This window comes from Aspergillus ambiguus (assembly GCF_047715705.1).
Source record: "Aspergillus ambiguus strain CBS 117.58 unplaced genomic scaffold BDV59scaffold_9, whole genome shotgun sequence".
In the NCBI taxonomy this organism is placed as follows: domain Eukaryota; kingdom Fungi; phylum Ascomycota; class Eurotiomycetes; order Eurotiales; family Aspergillaceae; genus Aspergillus; species Aspergillus ambiguus.
Window position 1 is genome coordinate 597,714 of NW_027395522.1, and position 20,145 is coordinate 617,858.

The following is a 20,145-nucleotide window of genomic DNA, read 5'->3' on the forward strand; positions in this document are numbered from 1 at the left end:
CGGGGTTGAAACTCAATCTGCAAGCCACTTGGTCATCATTATTCCCCGACCAATCGAATCTTCCCACCAGGATGAGTGAACACGTACAGCGTACTCCGTAATGAGAGCTGACGGACGGAGCTCTGGTGGATCCGGGGTATTGACCCGCCCCATGTCTAGTGTCCAGGAGAAGCTTCCGTAAGTGGAGTGAAACCAGACAGGAGGGATGGCGGTCGGATATCATATCTTGCCTACTCCGGAGGAGGTAATGGTGTGAAGGAGTTAATCATCGACCCCCTTGGCCATCGGCGCAAGTGGCATGATGGTGTGTGGGAAGGGTGTCTAATTGGTACGTTTTCACATCCGCCTAAAGTAAATCCCTGTCCTTAATGTCAGGATCCTTTGACAGTACCATACGCAGAACATGCGTCAGGTGGCCTGATTTGCGTGCCACTGCCTCCTGGCCCCTGATTTGGGCATAGACCCCTCCATTGAAATCGTTGATGCAGATCCGAGTCTTATTATGGGGTGATGTCCCTCGATGAAATTGAAAATGGTAGATACAAAGCAAATTCCAACGCCATTTCTGCCTGTTGTGGCATGTCCACGCGTGTCAAACATATGATCATAAAAGAGAAACTATAACCTCACGAAAGCGCAGCAAAGCCACTCTAGGGTCTAAAGCTACCCTTCCTACCTCAGTTGATACTGCAGCAATGGTCCGCGAATTTCATCACAATCGACGTAGGTATCGTAGTGTGAGATAGACTGCAGCCATAGTGGTGTACGCACCACCCCCAGCTGTAATCCAGACAGGCCGATGGACGTTGAAGGATGTCTGTACGATATGTGCCCGTCTTCGAGACTTATCTAATTACAGGGAGATATTAGATGAACGATACAGTATTAGAGAAGAGACGAAAAGAGCTCACCTGTTGTAAGGATTCTGTTCCTCCATGTATTGGCTTGCTGTCTGGAATATTGCCCGATGGATGAGCCCAGCTGCGACAAACTCTGGAGGATCTGAGGGGCTGACATATTGAAGTGGCCTGAGTGGTTGAAAAGAGAATATGGTGTGTGAAAGAGGGAGCAAAATAGTGAGCTTGCGAGGGCGTAATATTTGATGAGATGCACGAAGGGGTGCTGGGTTGGACAGACGTAATATACCTTCCTTGATCCCCGGAAGCGGGGTAGTCACGAGACAAAAGCTGCAAGTACCAGGTGAATACAAATTAGGAGGAAGAGGTACTTCGTTACCTGATCTGTCCAAAATAGTCCTTGCTGCACCATTGGGTTGCTTAGCCGATGGCGTCCTGGTGGGTGGTGATTGGGCGTGTGCTGGCCCTATCAAGTTAACTGCGGTGTACCCTTGGAACATGAGAGTTTGATAATTAATAAATAACATAAAGTCATGATGCTGAGATGTGCCTCGACTGGTGGCTGCCATTATTGAGGCGCATGAATCACGCTGTCCCCTGTTTCATATTCTTCCTTGATGGGCCAGATTGGACCACAGAGGGTAGTAGCTCCTGGTCTCCCATGTCATCCGTAAGCTAACATTACCTGTAAAATATGTCATGGAATGTGGATGCTTTGAAAGAGCTGAATATGGCCCGTGGCATGCATTTCGAAAGCTTTTTCGAAACATCTGGTAAGTGAAGGCGAATGATACGGACTACGTAGTGCTTAGATATTTCAGAAGGATGGGCAGAAATTGATTTCTGGATGCAAGCTGCGAAGTAGCTGCGTTCAGTAATAAAAGCGTGTTTATGTGATTACATGATTGCATAATTTGCAGTGGTGAAACTGCATCCCCTGGTCCTTAGGGAAGTTTGTAATGGTATTGGAATGCACGATATCCGCTATTCTCCTCCAGGTTCTTAAACTAAGAAGTATCATACAGAATGCCTGAATACATGGGATTCTGGCTCCTAGTTGCCAGACCGAACAAATTATCCTTATTATTCAAATGTCCAACCTAAGTTAAATGCAAGGTCACCATTTGCCCCAAATCACACTTAATTTTACATAAGAGGGGCCTTATTATAAGTATAGACTAAGGTTATCTTAGGAAGCTAATAAAATAATTCGCTAAATATAAAGTACCTAGGTAGCTCCGTAGTTATAGGGTTATTTCACAAGTTTGACCCTTCCACCAGATTATTGTTACTGGGCCATAATCGGTTACTGCCTTTAAAAAAAAAGCCTTCGGCATTAACTTTAAGAGAAGAAACTGGTACGTAATTTATGTACAACACTTACTAAGAATATGGGTATACTCGCATATCAAAAATTATCTTAGAACCCTTGGATCGTGCTGCAGAAATCGAAATGAAGCTTCATAGTTGCTTCTCAAAACGGGAGGTCCAATGATCCACGTGACATGCCTGGCTCTATCTTATCGGCTTGACGGCGGATTTTCTCCTCGCCGCATGTCGACTGCGCAACATGTCAACGCATCCGACCGGGCGGACGTACAAGAAACTTGCAGGTAATCCGGATTACGATGACCCTACCTACTGGAATAAGAAGTTTGCTACCGGCCAGGATGTTGGCGAGTGGTTGAATGCAGGCGAACCCCTTATCGAGGCAGTTATATCCGATCTTCAAAGCCGACCTCTGAAGGAACCAACAAGGCCAAAGGTGTTACATCTCGGACCGGGAGTTTCTAAACTAGGCGCAAAAGTTCGCGACTCTTTTGTCTCACAAGGTTGGGCGGGTGATGGCATCGTGGTATGTTAACCTGCCCTGAAGTTGGCGTGTGTATCTGTTCTGACCGGTCAATTATGGTAGAATGCCGACTTTTCCTCCGAATCTGTTCGTGTTGGTTTAGAAGCAGAGAAGGATAAAGATCCGTCCGAAGCAATGCACTGGATTCACGTCGATTTTCGATCTTGGGATGATGTTGCTAGCCTCTTGCCATTCGCACCCTTCGACGTTGTTATGGACAAAAGCACGAGCGATGCGATTGCAACATCCGCCTCGGCGACATTCTCTGTAGCGGATCTCACATCCAGTATCTGTCCGACCCTCCGCGAGATGGTCGAAGCATACGGCGATATAACCCTATCCCCTATCGAACTGTTGGCCCTACATCTAGTTCCCCTGACTGAGAAAGGTACAATATGGGCTAGCCTGTCGTATTCGACTGTACGATTTGATAACGTACCACGCATTGCAACCCACTGGGCCCTCGTATCCCGAACACCGCTGCAAGCGCCTGGGGGCCAGACGTCTTCGTTTGCCCATGTGCCAAAAATTTTCCATTGGCTTTATATCCTTCGCCGGAAGTAATTGAAGCACACCTTGTTCAGAACCTATAATGTTATAATTTCAACAGATTATTTGTTCAAAATGAGTCGCAACTACATCTCCTGATACCTCACGCATCTTGATCCAATGACGCGTCACGTGCATAGTGAATATGATAAACATCGATGCGCATTGATCATGGTAGTGCCAGAAAGAGTCCGAGAATAGACCTATCAAACGTGACAGCGTCACTTATGCTTTTTTATAATGCCCCAGCTCTTCAATCTCGTCTGGTCCCAATAAACCCAAGTCTTCCCTGCGAGTTGGTGCGTTGGGGTCAAAGAACGGTTTCTCAGCAAGAGCGGTGACCCTGGTCCCATGCCGTGGTTCTGAACCCTCGTAATCCCAACTAGCATTATGAATTGTGATCCTAAATTAGGTTAGCCTTGAACTCCCGGGGAACCGTCTCCCCATACCTGTTATCCCACAGGGCACTTGTTCGCGGGGACCACTTGAACCGAACCTGGATATCGGGGTTCTTCTCATAGACGTCACATAGGAGTCCCAGAATTACGTCACTTTCTGTCTTGTCCAACCCTACAATACGGACGGTCATAGCTCGATTTACCCACAGTGCCTTCCAGCCCGTGGCGGGATGGACGCGGACGAGGGGGTGTTCTCGCTCCACGTACTTGGGCCCTGCCTCTGGTCGCTCGCGGTCCAGGTACGGATGAGTCGAGCGGTAAATAGCTGTCTTGCCGTCGATAAAGTGGCGAAGCATTGGTGACAACTTCTCATAAGCCGCGTACCCACTAGCCCAGAGCGTATCGCCGCCGACTGTAGGTACAGTATCATTATGTAGATGGGTCACTCCGGCTGGTTGGCGTTCATGTACCAAGTCTGTGTGCCAGCGGGAGGATCCTCCAGGCTTACGAAAACCTGCTGCGGTTTCAGTAGCCTGAAGAGCAGGCCAGATGACCGTAACGCCCGGAACTCCAGGAACCTGGGGGACTTGTGGCTGGATAAATATCTTAGCGGATGCCCAATTCATAAAAAGAAAAAAAAAAAAAAGGTTGTTATTCCCATACATGGACTTCGATCTCTCCAAACCATTCACCCAATGCTTTTTGCTGCTGAGGGGAGATGTCCTGTTCACGGAAGAAGACGACGCTTCGCTCCGCGATGAGCAGACCTAACTCATCTTTTTGTCGGTCCGTAAGATCTCTTAATTGAATGCCTACTATCTCTGTTCCAATATGACGCGTAAGATGAATGATTTCCTTAGCAGCAGATAGAAGAGCTTTCTTCTCTGGATCTGCACGGGTGGCAGGGTCAACATGTGGCCGATCATAGTCGCGGATCCTGTACACATCATCGAGGTAAATAGGACGAGAGGGTCGGTATGGATATCCCCCGGAAAGATCAATACCAGCTTTCTCGAGTCGCTCGCGAGAACCTGGTGGAAGACCCAGGTAGTCCTTCCGGGGCTCTGCGACATCTACAATTCGAGGGTCAATAGCGCCGGGTGCCATGGTTGTTCAATTTCGATAGAAGGAGTACTAATTCCTTATCCATATAAAAGTAAACTTATACAATCCATTTTAATATGTATTGGGAAGAGATATGGTGCCATGTCTCCTCTTCTCTACATCCGGGATTCGATCACATCATCAACATCCTTCATGACGATTGCAGCATCTAGTGCAGCATAGAACAAGAGAACGCCATGGCCTCTCGACTTAATAAATTAAACCCCTCCAGACTGTTTTCGTTCTTCCTTCTCTTTGGTCGATGCTTCGCCTGAGTATGGAATAGATTTGCGCTTGCTTATAAATTCCGATATCATCAGATAGAGTAACTATTGTGTTTGATAATGCCTGTCTCCTAATGATAAGCTCAATTGGAATACAGGTGCTAGTGTGCGTTCTGGATTACGGAAATGCCGAAGTCGATTATCTCGTCAGGACATGATACCGAATATCGCAAAACCCCCAATGATAGGCCAAATGACACCACAGTACTCTACCATAACGCAATATACCACTACAATAAATTAATTGGATGCGAAAGCCCAAGGATATACTCAGTATTATCCAGAAATATATCTTTCTAGTACTATACTCAATGACTTGCAAACAAATTCGCAGGGTAGCAGTAATTGGCGCCGGGATCAGTGGAGTGGTTTCTGCTGCACATTTACTCCAGAGTGGTATAGAAGTGGTTGTATTCGAGAGAAATCTGGCAGCAGGTGGTGTTTGGTACGTTTCATGAATGTCACATCTTAATCAAGGCTAAATCTTTCCTGAAGGCTTTACGATGAACGCCAACCTCTGGAACCGAGGTACCCCTCAATCAGCCCTTCTATAGCTGACCAGCCAGACACGGGGCCTGATTCATCCAACAAGCATATAATTCTCAAGCATGCTCCTCCTGGGTAAGGCAAACTGCTAATATTATCGGTTGAGATATCCTCATACGTATGTACAGTCCATGTTACGAAAGCCTGAAAAACAATGTGTCGACGCCATTGATGTGTGTGAAGCTCAGACCTTGGCCAAAGGGAACAGATGACTTTGTCAGTCATCGCGTGCTAAAACAGTATATACAAGACATCTCATATGTCACTGGTGTTCACGAGGCTACTGTTTTTGGCGCTCGAGTTACGAATGTCTACAAGAGGGAAGATTCGTGGAGATTACATTGGACGATCTTACGAGAGAGAGACTCAGGGATAGTAGAGCCATATGAAGACACTTCCGTAAGTCTTTGAAGGCACTTTTCAGAGCACGGGCTTACGAACTACTACAACTAGATCTTTGACGCGGTTATAGTTGCTTCGGGACATTACCATGCGCCTCGAATTCCTGATATTCCAACATTATCAGAAGTGAAGGCTAGGTGGCCTGAGAGGATCAGACACTCCAAGGCCTATAGAAAGCCCCATTTATATAAAAATAGAGTAAGTACTTTTGACTTCCATAATTAGTAGTCCAAACTGAGGAGAGCAGACAGTTCTTTTGATTGGAGGAGGCGTTTCATCAATTGATATTGCTCGAGATCTTGGACCTTTCGCCAAGAAAGTCTATCAAAGCACCCGAAATGGTGAATTTGATATTTCCGAAAAGATGCTACCCGATAATGGGACAAGGATCGGAGAAATACGTCGTCTCGAAGTTCAAGATGGTATAGATATGGCGCCCAAGGACACGTTACCCATTGTAGCCCATCTCAAGGCAGGCCAAAGACTCAGTGGAATCGACTACATAATTATCTGCACTGGATATCACATAACCTTACCTTTCCTGCAGCAATACCACGACGACGACATGGCTCCTGAGAGTGCAAATGACACGGTTCTAGTGACGGACGGAACACAGGTGCACAATTTGCATAAAGATATTTTTTACATTCCTGACCCAACTCTTTCATTCGTTGGGATACCTTACTATACGGCAACGTTTTCATTATTTGAGTTCCAAGCTATTGCAATCGCTGCTGTTTTCACAGGAGTAGTTCCTTTGCCCAGTTGCATGAGACTCGAGTATTTGGAGAAAAAGAAACTACTCGGAAGTGGAAGAAAATTCCACTCCTTAAAGGATAAGGAAGAGGAATATGTGCTTGAGATTATCGAGTGGGTGAATTTAGGGCGAGAAAAATACGGCCTTCCAAGAATTGAAGGCCATACTCAAGCCTGGCATGAGGCAAAGGTAGCACAGAGAGAAAGGCTACGGTTACTATTCGAACCTGTTGAGGGAGGCAGAAATGGGAAGAACGGCGTTTCTGTCAGAGAAACCTGTGTCGGAGATGTCGGCAGTATTTCATGTTAACTACACTTCTGTGTTCGGCGCGAAGAAATTCTGCTTCATAGGCCTAAATGAAAGTACATATATAGCCACACTAGATGTGTGGAAGATTACGGGCGGCGACTAAATTCCAAGTACTGTTCCGAGTCCGTAAGCCACATTAGATGCTGAATATAATTCCACATCGTTGCCGTCTAAGAAATTAGTGACCGGATCCATATTCGACAAAAAGCAAATGTCCTTGGCAGCTTACACTACTTCCACTAGATCGTAACCATTGGTGTGTCTCATGCTCCTATTACGTTGCCCACACCAACATGAAGTATCCCCGATTTCTCAAATACAATTAGTCTAAGATAGAAACTTCATTCTTCCATTCGTTCCTCCCTCATTAGACCTAAATTGTAAGTGAGGGCTTCGTGCAGGTCCGAAATGCACGGATGACGCAAATACCACTATGATGAGCAATCGGGTTTGGTGATATCACCGGCCGATGTTGCCATCAGCGGGACACACTTTGGTGATATTATAATTAGCATCGTGGGTAAGCCATCTTGGTAAGAATAAGGTTGGACTCCCACCGTCTCGCATCAAGGTATTTTCGTGTATTCTATAAAATATCTCCCAAGGTACAACACTATGGCCCCTCCAGCCGTCAGAACCGAGGAAACAGCCATCGACTATTCTGCCGAGATTACCCAAAAGGATCCAAAAAAAAGATGGGCCTCCTACATATGGGATACATTTGATAAATCTCCAGAGGAGCGAAGGTTGCTCTTCAAACTGGATTCTGCCATTCTGACATTCGCATCACTGGGTGAGCTGGTACAAAACGGTCATTGGTCTACTCATCGTGTTTAACAAATTCCAAGGATATTTTATAAAGTACCTTGACCAGGTGAATATTAATAATGCATTTGTCTCTGGGATGTCGGTACTGCTATCGCTAGTGTCCATCAGAAGAACGCTTACAGAAGTGCAGGAAAGAGGACGTGGGCCTATATGCGAACCAGCTTAACTATATACAAGCTTGCTGGACTGTGGGATATGTCATTGGAGAGGTACCTAGTAATATACTCCTCACACGCATTCGTCCTCGTTACTGGCTTCCAACAATGGAGGTAAGGTCTTTATGATCTTTATGTCGCATACTGCTTACTAAACATACTACTCCAGTTAATATGGACTGTCCTCACGTTTTCGCTATCAAGGTGTAACACGGCCACTCAATTTTACGTCCTGCGTTTCTTTATAGGTATTGTTCGTCCTTAAATGTAATACACAGGCACACTCACCAACAGCAGGACTGGCTGAGAGCACATTCTATCCTGGAATGCAATATCTCATCGGATCATGGTATAGGAAAGATGAGCTCGCGAAAAGATCCTGCATTTTTCATACAAGCAGTGGGATTGCTAGCATGTTCTCCGGTTACTTGATGGCTGCGGTCTACAACTTAGAAGGCCGTGGAGGGTTTCGAGGTTGGCAATGGCTGTTCGTAATGGATGGTATCATCTCTCTCCCCATTGCGCTGAGTGGGTATTTTCTCCTGCCAGATGTCCCTGAAATTGCAAATCCTTGGTATCTGAGCGAAAAGGTTGGTATAATTTTTCTCCTCTTTTTCTATAAAAGAAAGTACTAATATGAAAAAGGAGGTCGCCCTAGCGCAAAAGCGCATGGAATTGGAGGGAAGGAATAAGAGAGGCCCTTTTAGCAAAGCCAAACTGAAGAAGATTTTCTCTTCCTGGCATATTTATTTGCTTACGGTACTCTATATGTACGTACCATATTTCGCAATCATTTACTATGCACTAACATCGTGTTAGTACATTTAATAACGGGGCAACCGGAGGCCAGCCAATTTTCCAGCAATTCCTGAAGGCGTCGAAGAACCCAACATACTCAGTGGCACAAATAAACGCATATCCTACAACAACAAGCGCTGTTCAGGTCGCAACGACCCTAGTTTACGCATGTAGGTGCCTCAGAACAGATCCTATATTTTGGCTAATAGTATATTTAGGGACTTCGGATTCGATATTACGAGGAAGGCGTTGGCCACCAATTCTTTTCGGCGCGGTAAGTCCCGAGATTGCCACAATCAATCACTAACTAATACCAAAAAGTTGGTTAATATTGTCAGTTACGTATCACTGGCAGTATGGGACATTCCGATCGGATGGAAATGGACATGCTATATCATCTGTGGTGCTGGTTTTGGGCTAAGCGGGCTCTGCATGGCGTAAGTTCCCCAAGCTGATGGACAATTCCTTGCTGACAAATGATATTTAGCTGGGCCCACGAAATATGCTCTAATGATAATGAAGAGAGAGCCCTAGTGGTTGGGACTATGAATGAAATGGCATACGTATTTCAAGCTTGGCTACCTCTTGTCGTGTGGCAGCAGGTAGACGCTCCGCGATACAACAAGGGATTCATTGCGGTTACGATTATGTCAGTTCTACTTATAGTGACAACCTTGACGATCAGGGCATTGCAGCAAAAGGAAGATACTCGGGGGTATGTCATTCAAGATCCACTTTTTACGTGATCTAACGTAACTAGGTTTTCTGCAGATGAGGGTGCAGTGAGATGTTCAGATGCAAGCGATGAAGAAGGAACACCTCGAAAGTAATAACTATTCCGTACACTGGATAAAGGAAAGAAGAACCCTGGACTGAAATGTCCTGCGCTTCACCGACTTCAGTGCATATATACGTATGCTCGCTATAGCGTACCAGAGCTCTTAATATCCACTAAGATACTTCCTTTGGTCATTGAGAAATATTGTAGCATAAGCTACCAACAAACTTATTAGCTATCTCCGATTGCATATTATATTAGAGTCTCGGATAAAAATTAGAAGTATATTAAAGTTTACCATTATTACAGTGTGATTGCACAGCTTTTGAAGGAGAAGGCTCAAAGGCTGTTGAACAATATACAGCAATTGCCAATATCTAATTCCATAGACCGAATGATGAAAGAATATTCTTCTTACGCCACACAATGGTAGCTTAAAGGCCATACTAAATATCTCTTGTCCAGTATTTGTAGTAGACCTCAAGAAGTTCAGGCATGGGTTTCAATTTCAGAACGTCGGGCCTGTCTGCAAGGGCCTGTTGTAAATTCTCCGTGCTGTAAGTAGCGGCATAACTCCAGTTATCCCACCACATAGAACGTTGCGAAAGTTGTGGCGCTACTAGATGTGCTCTCACTCTTACCTGAATGTCCTTCACCTCGGAATATTTTTCAATCCACTCAGCACTAGAGACACAGCGCATAGGTGACGGTGTGAGTCTATTTAAGATCTCGAATGCATCCTCAAACTTTGTAATGTCACTTTGGTCAGGTTGGATCACGTTGAATGCATGTCCAATGCTATTAGGGTCCGACGATATTGTCAATATTGCTGCACAGACAAAGTCAATGGGTATAAGGTGCGCAGGATGATCCGGAGGCCGTGGATAAGCGCCCACCCGGAGGCAGTTAGAGAATAGGCGGTTGATCATATCCTCATCCTTGCAAACACCCGTTACGGAGTGGCCGGTGATCACTGATGGGCGGTATATGCTGATAGGAAATCCATTCTCGATAGCGTTCCACATAATATTTTCTCCAACGAACTTGCTTCGAGTATACCCGATACTTTCTTTGAATTCATGATTTTTGAGAAGAGGCCTAGAATCTTCAAGTAATATATCTGATGAGTTCTCTGGAAGCCCACAGGCTGAAATACTAGAACAGTAGTGTATTGCTTTAAGCCGTCGACTGTTAGCAAACCGTAAAATTTCGAGAAGTCCCAGAACGTTGGCGTTTCGATGCATTGAATAAGGAAGGAGATAGTTTGAATAAGCCCCAAAATGGAATATAACGCTTGACCACTCCGCCATGCGAGCGAATGCTTCTTGTGAGAGATCAAGGAGTTCCTTTGTGCAATCACCCGGGACAACAGTCACTTTGGACTGGCACCTGGAGTCCATTGAAAGTCCGAATTGCCGAAAAGTTTCCTTGATACGCGCCATCCCTGACTCTGGATCTTTCGTGCGCACCAGGCAGGCGATAGCTTGGACTTGAGATAGGCGCATCAGTTGCTCTAAGAAAAAAGCACCAACGAACCCAGTTGCTCCAGTGAGGAATACTCGCCCTTCTGATTCTGACAGCCAATCTGGGACGGAGCCCGTAATTGGTAGAATGGCTCGTCCCAGCTTAATGTCATCACGATATCTTTCTTCTTCATCCTCTGTGTGCTGCGACGTCCCCTCCCCCACCCAATCTTGAGCCTGTGGGAAGTGGTACTTCTCACGGAGTTTTTTTATAGCCACTTTAGCTAACCCGCCGACAGTACCAGCGTTGGAAACTTCTCCGAGAGAAATTTCGATGTTAGCATGCCCACGGAACCATGTTCTAATTTCGAATGTCATCAATGAGTCGATAACAATGTTTGCATAGTCATCCTGAGACATTTCATCAGAACTGGAAGTGTATGAGGCAATAAGCTTTCCCAATTCCTGAATGATTTTTGCTTCTGTTCCGGGCTCATCCAGAAGCCCTGGATTCTCCTTTAATTTATCTAAATAAACTCGTAGTTGATCCCCCTTGGGGCTAGCTGGAGCCTGATCCATGCTTGAAAGAATGTTTTTCCAGATGCTGAACCGTTTGTCTTTTGTCAGTTTCCCTATATTATCGGATTTTGGCGCAAGGCTTGTGGTTCCGAGGCCGACGGCTACCTGGCGAGGAGAGTCAAATTTGTTTGCAAAGATCACCGCTTCTAGACCTTGGAGAAGCTGCCGCTCTTCCAAAATTTGCAACGCATTTGACCGAGCTAATTCGAAGGTCTCTGCCCGAGCAGTTTCTGAAACATACCCGATATCGGCCATGAGGCCTAAGTCAATCACACTTGCCACCATGCCAAGAGATTGGCGATACTTCACAAAAGCGTCTAGAAACGTGTTTGCAGCGCCATAGTTTGCCTGCCCAGGCCAGCCATATAGACCAGTGATAGAACTTACCAGGACGAAGAATTCTAGGGACGCGTTCTTAAGGACTTTATGTAGATTCCATGTTCCTTTAACTTTTGGGGTTACAGCAGCAGTCCACTCATCATAGCTCATCTTCAGTAGACCTTGGTCCTATAATTGAGTGGTATTAGCCACTGTGGAAACTATGGTCATCGTTAGGATGAGCACTCACTCTAAGAACCATCGATAACTGTATGACACCCGCAATGGGCCTTACTGCCGCTGTGACTGCGCGCTCGACATCTTCGATATTTGCCACGCTTCCCGTGACAGAAACAGCACTGCAGCCTTGAGATTGAAGATTATTGATAAAGTTTTGACGTTCAGCGGACAGTGAGCCTGCTGGTGAGAGGAAAACTATATGCTTGGCCCCCTTCTCGGCCATCCAAGTTGCGACAGCACGACCCAATCCACCAAGTCCTCCAACCAAGAGAAATGATACATCTGGTGGAAAGTAGGATGCTGCCTCGTGCATTCTTGCCATTGGGAGATCAGCAGGATTATTCGGCATTTTGATAACAATCTTGCCCATGTGTTGCCCACTTTGCATATATCTGAAACCCTTCTCAGCATTGGTGGCATCGTAAAGGTGCACAGGTCGGATGGGCCTAAGCTTTCCTTGCTTAAAATATTTAACTATTTCTTGACTCATTTCGCGGAAGATACCTGGCTGATGCCTCATGATTCCTAGCAAATCAATGCCGATGAACGACCGGTTTTCAGCAAACAAATCCATGTCCAACTTCCCATGACCTAGGAAGTCTCTCTTTCCCAACTCGATCATTTTTCCTAGAGAAGCAACACATCTCCACGATGCATGCAGAAGCTCACCGGAAAGTGAATTCAAAACAATATCAACCCCCTTCCCATTCGTAATGTTCATGACACCCTCGAGGAACGATGAGCTGCGAGAGTCAAATATATGATCCCGGCAGATCCCGTAATTTGAGATTAGATGCTGAGCCTTGTCCTCATTTCCTACTGTTGCGTAGATATGGGCTTCTTTCATTTGACAAATTTGGATTGCTGCCAGGCCGACCCCGCCGCATGCAGAGTGGATTAGAACCGACTGACCTTTCTTTAGCTTTGCGATGTGTAGGAGTGAGTATATTACAGTTGCAAAGACACAGATTACAGTTGCAGCATCTTCGAGAGACATCTCGCTTGGTATGCGCAAACAACAACGCGAAGGGACAGTTTTTCGAGTACAGATAAGACCAGTGCCGGCAACTATGACTCTGTCACCCGGCGCAAGTCCTTTAACGGCAGCACCTGTACGATGAACGACTCCGCTGGCTTCTATGCCTAGCTCAGCCGTAGATGACATGAACCCCATGAGAATCATCATGTCCTGTACTGTCAGTATCCAGTCATTACATTTTATTGGATGAGAACTCACGCGAAAATTGAGCCCAACATATTTTATATCAACCTCTACTTCGTCGTCCTTTATATTCTTAGCTCGCCACCCGGAACAGGTCCAAACCAATGTATCCAGCATTGCATACGAATCAATATCGAGACACCTTGCATCTTGAAGCCCACGAGAGCTTTTAATATAGTCGTTAAGAGGCGACCAATGAAAACGGGGCACTTGAATAATTCCGTCCTTGACAGAAAATTCACGTTCCGGTGGATTTTCGGCCCCTTCCTTGGATGATAGAAGTTTATTGAATACTCCAATAACGGGTTGTATACTGGAATGATCTATTTTGTCTAGTTCCAGTGTTGCAACATGAGGTGTAATCTCGCATCTTATGTTTCGAATAAGACCGGGTAAAAGCCCAAACCTTGGATCTTCGCATCGGGCTTGTATGGAGGGAGTTATCCAAAGAAGGTGGCTATCTTCTATGCTAGAAATGAACGATCTAAACATATTGAAGTCCTCCTCATTCATGCTGTGAAGGAACGGGCCTTCTAAGTCGACGACCGATATCACATTGGATCCAGATGGAGGGGGTTGATCCATGGTATACCAACATACGGGTCGGTCTGATGACGAAAGCGCTGCAGCTAACTCTCGTGCCCACTCTGTGACTTTTGACTTGAAGACTAGGCAAACTCCGTCCCTTTCTATTTTTCGGGATGTGGGAAGTCCTGTCAGAATATGTGCATTGATGTGATATGGCTCGGGATTGTCGTATCGAAACACATCGATACCTGTAAAGCCGACAGCGAGGAGCTCTTTCTGCCATCTCTGCACCGTAACATAAGGCTTTTCTGAACGTCCATCAGCTTCTCCAAGCCACCATCCCGGCAATATGCCCATTATATACTCAATGAACGGTGATATACATGTCAGTTCGATCATGAACAATCTACCTCCCGGAGCGAGGAGCCGCTTGATATTCCCCAATGTCTTAGAGATTATCGGAGTCGCATGGATAACATTAGAAGCGATAACCAAATCATAGCTCTCTTCTTCAAACCCTTGCTCCATAGGGTCTTGGCTGATATCGAGGGTCTTATAGTCCATGTTGCCGTAGGATTTGAAGCGCTCTTTAGCCTCCCCGAGGAAGCCGGGCGAAATATCAGTGAATGTATATTTTGCATAGAGCCAATTTTGCTTATCCGAAGCGAGACCACTGAGTGCAACAGCGGTATCGCCGCCTGTGCCACCACCAATCTCTAGAACACGAATGCCTGGGTTGGAATGACCTAGGAGAGTAAGAAAGTTTCCCCAGCGTAACTCTGCCGCTTGAACATCATAAAATGCCTTAAGACCACCATCTTCCATAAGTAAATCAATTGACTCGACTCGCTCTTCTAAAAGGTCATCGACGGAATCGAGAACTCTTTTAAATAGGCGGTAAGCAGGGAAGGATCCGGCATCCTTGCAAATAACCTCCAGTTCCGTGATTTTGGCTTTGCGTTCGTCATCCGTCAGCATAAATGCGTCTCTAGCTTCTGGCAATAAATGACTCTCATCATTTGCGATAGATGTATATTCCTTCCTGAGCCGCGCTAGCCATTTCTGCAGATGTTCGGCTTTGGGAGCCGAACCTTTTGTCCGAAGATACGTTTCAATTATGAAAACATTCGTCATCAAGCTGAGTATTTTACCGTCCTCTGTATAACCCGAGTAGTGCGGAAGCAGGCTTTCTGGTGATAGGAAATCGACATCAGGAGTCCAGTGGAGGGTTGATGTAATCGGCAATTTACTTTGACTTGTCTCAGGGTCCTGAATACCAAAGAACAGGCCCCTTTGGAGGGAGAGGACAACATGATTTTTGGAAGTGAGTTTTGCACGGCCACTAAAGCTGCCGCCACCGGCATCACATGAGACATCCAGCGAGAAAGGTCCCCTGCCAATGCCGACATAGAGTGTTTCGAGGGCTAAAGGAATACATAGTCTCGTCATCCGACGGGGTATCCCATTTGTTGCCGCTACGCTTAGCAACTGCAAGCAAACATCAATGACGATAGGATGAAGGGAATAATGGCTAACATAGAATCCGTCCTCATCCTTTACTATTGCAGCAGCATCATGGGTTGATGGACTGGCCGAAATATTTTCGAGGCGGCGGAACTGAGCTCCGTATTCAAGACCGCGTTTCTCTAATGCATCGTACCATTTTTTTGACTGAATAGGCCTGGAATAAATCTTAATATCTGCAGATTTGCGCTCCTTGTCTGAAGCTGCCCTGACCTGACCTATGCAATGAGCCCTCCATGTATCTTCATGGTATGCATTTATTGAAAAATCATACCAAATCGAGTCAACATTATCGGAGATCTTGGAGGGTCGAAGATGGGTGATTATCTCGGTTGTACTAGATGTGTCAAGAACCAGTGCAGTCCTCATAAATAAGTTCTTTACGCAATATTTCTCTGACCCAGTCGTCTGGCGAATTGCTTCGCCAACCATTGCCACATAACCGGCACATGGAAAAATTATGTCGCCACCGATCCTGTGATCCCCAAGCCAAGGAATCTCGACGAGCTGGAGCATGTTTCTCCAAGAGGGCTCTATATCGCTAGATTCTAAAGTGCGGCTTCCGAGAAGCTCATGGTGAGGCTCACACCGTAACCGCCAATCGTGTACCATTCGGGTCTCACTCCAGAACCTGTCTTCATGCTGCCACGAATAAGGAGGGATGTCAGTTACTACCTTCTTTTTTGGGATAATTGGAGATAGCTGAAGCTGGACACCATGTGTGTATAAGTGGCCAGCGGTCTGCATCAGACTAGAACACTGGCTTGTCTCTCTCTGTAATGTGCGGACATAGACTGCAGCGGCATCGGCTTCTGTCTGCGAATGAATTATCTGTCTTATCGGACCAGCCAACGCCGAGTGAGGCCCTATCTCGAGCAGTATTTTTAGTTTTCTATCCCTGTCCATGAGCTTTCGAAGTGCACTGCTGAAAAGAACAGGACGCTCAAGGTTTTCACCCCAGTAATCCGTTTTCAGTTCATTTGGGTCAGAGATACTAGTAGTCGTGACAGTCGAATAAAAGGGAACCATAGAGCTATTGAAAGAAATATAAGGCGATATCAGCGTCTCATAGACCTTCCTTGCTTCTTCCATATGATACGAATGGTATGCAACGTCGACAACTAGCTTGCGGCAGAAAACGTCTTTTGCGTGTATTTCAGACAATATTGCATCTAACAGATCTGCGTCACCAGATAGCGTAACGCTCTGCGGGCTATTTTCACAGGCAATACTGATACCGTCCTTCAAATAAGGGCGTACTTCTTCCGGTGCTAGAGCAACGGCAGCCATGGCACCTGAATGAGTTGTGGACATTGCCTTGACAGCTTGCCCGCGGAAGTAAGATAATATTATTGCAACATGGGCAGAAATAGCTCCAGACGCATAAGCAGCAGCAATCTCACCACTTGAGTGCCCTATCACGGCCTCTGGACTAATTCCCCATGTTTGCAGAAGGTTCACCAGACCGACCTGGATAGCTGTACAAAGGGGCTGAGCAAACTCAGCATCGCTCACGCGACTGTTTTCCTCACTTTTCGAGAGCTCATCTAGTATCAATTTAAAAATTGGTATATTGACTGACTGGTTGACGGTTGATACGAACCTTCAATACTCCACGAAGGGGGAGTGTCCAAACCTCTTAAGACATCATCCATATGCCTAATGTCTTCACGAAATTGGGGGTACTTGACTATAAGTTCCTTGCCCATCGTGGGCCATTGAGCCCCTTGACCCGTGAAAACGAAAATCACCGATGGTTTTTTGGCCTCGGCCTTTTCAAATGCAGAGACCTTGTTATCGCCGTCCGCAATGGCAAACGCCCTATGAGTAAGGTGATTTCGTCTCCTGCCAAGAGTATATGCCAAGTCGTCCAATGATGAAGGATTTTCCGCAATATATTTTGAAACCGCCTCGATTTGTTTATCTAATGACTGTTTGCTCTTTGCAGAAACCAACAAGAGGCGGCAGATATCCTTTTGAATCCCTACTATTGAAGCGAGGATATCGTGGTTCCATTCTAGGGCGGACTCCAAGATGACCTGGCGACGTTAATTGTTGGAAATCACAAAACTGGGACAATTAGACGCTTTTTGGGAGTCGCTATGCTTACATGAGCGTTTGTTCCCCCGATACCGAAGGAGTTGACACTCACTCTCCTGCTGCGAGTGACCGGCCACGGCGTTGGCTCAACTGGAACCTGAATTTTGGCCCTTTCGAATGGGACTGCGATAGCAACGCGAAATTAGTAGGTGCGTGGCTTTAGATCAAATAGAGTGGACGAATTCACTTTTTGGGCTTGGGTTTCGGAAGTGGACGTTGGGGGGAATGGTCTCCTTTTCCAATGCAAGTACACATTTTATGACACTTGTAATCCCAGAGGCACCTTCAGAGTGACCAACGTTAGGTTTAACCTATACATGTGGTATTAGCCACTTTTCTTCACAGTTTGTTGGGCTGGACGATGACCCACAGCCCCCATATAAATACCATCTTTTCCAAATATGTTAGCAACCACTGACGCCTCCGCGGTATCTCCAACAATGGTTCCTGTACCATGGCATTCGAAGAAGGCAGTTTGACCAATACAATCTTCCTCAATGCCAGCACGCCCATATGCCCTTCGGATAAGCCTTTCTTGTGCTTCAGAACCTGGTGTGGTGATGCTAGGTGTTCGACCGTCGCAATTGACAGTAGTGGCTCGAATGATTGCTCGTATTGGATCCCCATTCTCAAGCGCGTCACTCAACGGTTTTATATAGATAACGTTAATTGCTTCGCCTCTACCATATCCATCGGCGGCAGCATCAAATGTTCTGCAGATGCCACTGGGAGAGATCACCATGTTATCGGACATGGTTGTCGACATAGTTGGACTCATTATCAGGCTTGTTCCGGCCACAATTGCCGAAGAACATTCGCCAGAATATAAAGCCTGGCAGGCCTCGTGCAATCCTACCATAGAAGAAGAACAACCCGTTCGAATGGTGATGCTTGGGCCTTGCAGGTCATATTCGAATGAAACACGGTTTGAAAGCGCAAAGTCTCCGGAGCTCATCACTCGATACCTGTCATGTAACTGCGTGTCCTTCGCTTGTAAGTCCAGCCAATCCTCCCCGAACACGCCCACATAACATCCGATTTTGTCTCCTTGCCAATCAACTTGGCCAGCGTTTTCCATGCATTCCCATACAACTTCCAACAGAAGCCGTTGCTGTGGATCCAACTTCCCTGCTTCAATTTTGCTCAAGCCAAAAAAGTTAGTATCTAGTTGGGCTATGTCATGTTGCAGGAAGTAGGCATGCTTCGTTCGAATACTCCCTTCCCTATTTAAATCATAGAAGCCTTCGATATTATAACGTGACTCTGGGACCGGACAATGTCCATCCTTCTTGTTAACCAAGAAATCCCAAAATTCCTTCCCACTACTAACACCTCCGGGAAGTCTCATCCCCATTCCCACGATCGCAATAGGGAAAGGGACAGGGGCCTCCGCAACCTTCTCTGCTACATTGTTGACTGCTCTTTTCCCCTTCAGTATTCGTAGAAGTTCTCCTGCTTTAGAGGAAGACTCCCCATTTATGCCACCTGTTGAATTTGTGAACTTAGACAAGGACTCTTCCATGGTTTCAAGAAGCAGGAATACGCTTCCCTTTCCTTGGTAAACGAATGCAGCGAAGTAGCGAGCCAAGAACGAGCATGTATGTATCTAGAAGGTTCTATAACCAAAGGGGCAACTGTGTTATTAGTACAAGTTGAAAAATGGCGTTAGAAAATTAGTATTTATTGCAGATAGGAATCCTTGCTGGCCTATCTATTGTGTCGCACACACTACGATACACAGCGTACAGGTGATCGACCCTAGGCCTTATGTCTTTGTTTCTAAGGATATCTAGTGCTATGTATTTCAGGTCATCGTACCCTATTAGGTTGTTGGTAAATAGTGATTTATGACCGTCCTATCCCCTGAAACCAAATGCCGATGCTCTGGAAGGGTACAACTCGCCACTTATTTTCATCTGTGCTACGGGAAGTAGAACCTCTGCTATCGTGTCACCTTTATGTATGTATCATAGGGGCTGCGATTGGTTGGAACAAGGCTTTATCCTGGACTGTGTAAGGTCTCGTCTGCAATCGTCAAGTGGTCTCCGTAGTCTGATACAGATATACCCGAAAGGGGCTGACTGCGGTCGAGACATAGATAATTCTAAGCTATAGCTTTGATCCCTTCTCGGTAGAGGAATTCAATCTGTTTGTCTTTACAATTCCGATAATTTGCACACCATGACTTTCTTCCCCCCCCCCCAACCAACGAAGCAGTTTGGTAGACAGCGGGTAGGAGATAGCGGCAAGAATACAAACTGACCTCGCACAACATGTAACTTGTGCATTGATAACGGATTAGTGGATATTTTAGGGCATGAACTACAGCTCATTTATTGCAACTGACCTTATGGATGTCCGATAGTGGTTCTTGGTATAAAAGAGAAAAGGATACTCTCTTAGATCATCCACAAATACGAGAAATCTGACGTACCAAATGGACTTTTCTGTGACATACCTAATAGGTAGGGGTGGCGAGATGATGTATCGCTCGTAAAGCAATCCTTCTTAGAATGGAAACTTAAGACGGGTACGAAAGCAACATGTCTAAAAT

General features: G+C 45.9%; 5 protein-coding genes across 5 annotated transcripts; 2 read left to right on the forward strand and 3 right to left on the reverse strand.

Moving 5' to 3' along the window:
• Positions 1–209: 209 nt before the first annotated feature.
• On the reverse strand, positions 210–1,098 carry BDV59DRAFT_175217 (uncharacterized protein). The gene is made up of 2 exons (XM_073689217.1): positions 912–1,098; positions 210–849 (listed from the first exon to the last, which is right to left on the reverse strand). The coding sequence occupies exons 1-2, from the start codon at positions 1,015–1,017 to the stop codon at positions 713–715; spliced, it is 243 nt and encodes an 80-aa protein (XP_073549655.1). The 5' UTR covers positions 1,018–1,098; the 3' UTR covers positions 210–712.
• Positions 1,099–2,126: 1,028 nt separating this feature from the next.
• BDV59DRAFT_175218 (uncharacterized protein) lies at positions 2,127–3,552 on the forward strand. The gene is made up of 2 exons (XM_073689218.1): positions 2,127–2,712; positions 2,773–3,552. Exons 1-2 carry the CDS (start codon positions 2,428–2,430, stop codon positions 3,271–3,273), a joined length of 786 nt encoding a protein of 261 aa, XP_073549656.1. The 5' UTR covers positions 2,127–2,427; the 3' UTR covers positions 3,274–3,552.
• On the reverse strand, positions 2,743–4,763 carry BDV59DRAFT_212150 (TauD/TfdA dioxygenase family protein; the record flags this gene model as incomplete). The annotated part of the gene is made up of 3 exons (XM_073695967.1): positions 2,743–3,661; positions 3,708–4,249; positions 4,320–4,763. 3 exons carry the CDS (start codon positions 4,761–4,763, stop codon positions 3,484–3,486), a joined length of 1,164 nt encoding a protein of 387 aa, XP_073549657.1. The 3' UTR covers positions 2,743–3,483.
• Positions 4,764–5,237: 474 nt separating this feature from the next.
• Positions 5,238–9,585, forward strand: BDV59DRAFT_212152 (pantothenate transporter; the record flags this gene model as incomplete). The annotated part of the gene is made up of 16 exons (XM_073695968.1): positions 5,238–5,248; positions 5,379–5,489; positions 5,540–5,665; positions 5,719–5,989; positions 6,044–6,190; positions 6,240–7,044; positions 7,687–7,851; positions 7,907–7,964; positions 8,017–8,155; positions 8,211–8,289; positions 8,339–8,631; positions 8,687–8,811; positions 8,861–9,009; positions 9,058–9,113; positions 9,161–9,276; positions 9,327–9,585. The coding sequence occupies 16 exons, from the start codon at positions 5,238–5,240 to the stop codon at positions 9,583–9,585; spliced, it is 2,910 nt and encodes a 969-aa protein (XP_073549658.1).
• A 478-nt stretch (positions 9,586–10,063) lies between these two features.
• On the reverse strand, positions 10,064–19,113 carry BDV59DRAFT_212153 (uncharacterized protein; the record flags this gene model as incomplete). Its single annotated transcript, XM_073695969.1, has 11 exons — positions 10,064–12,166; positions 12,228–13,406; positions 13,455–13,511; positions 13,542–13,648; positions 13,682–13,706; positions 13,743–13,809; positions 13,846–17,072; positions 17,444–17,530; positions 17,602–17,714; positions 17,779–17,902; positions 17,962–19,113. The coding sequence occupies 11 exons, from the start codon at positions 19,111–19,113 to the stop codon at positions 10,064–10,066; spliced, it is 8,241 nt and encodes a 2,746-aa protein (XP_073549659.1).
• Between the last annotated feature and the right edge of the window lie 1,032 nt (positions 19,114–20,145).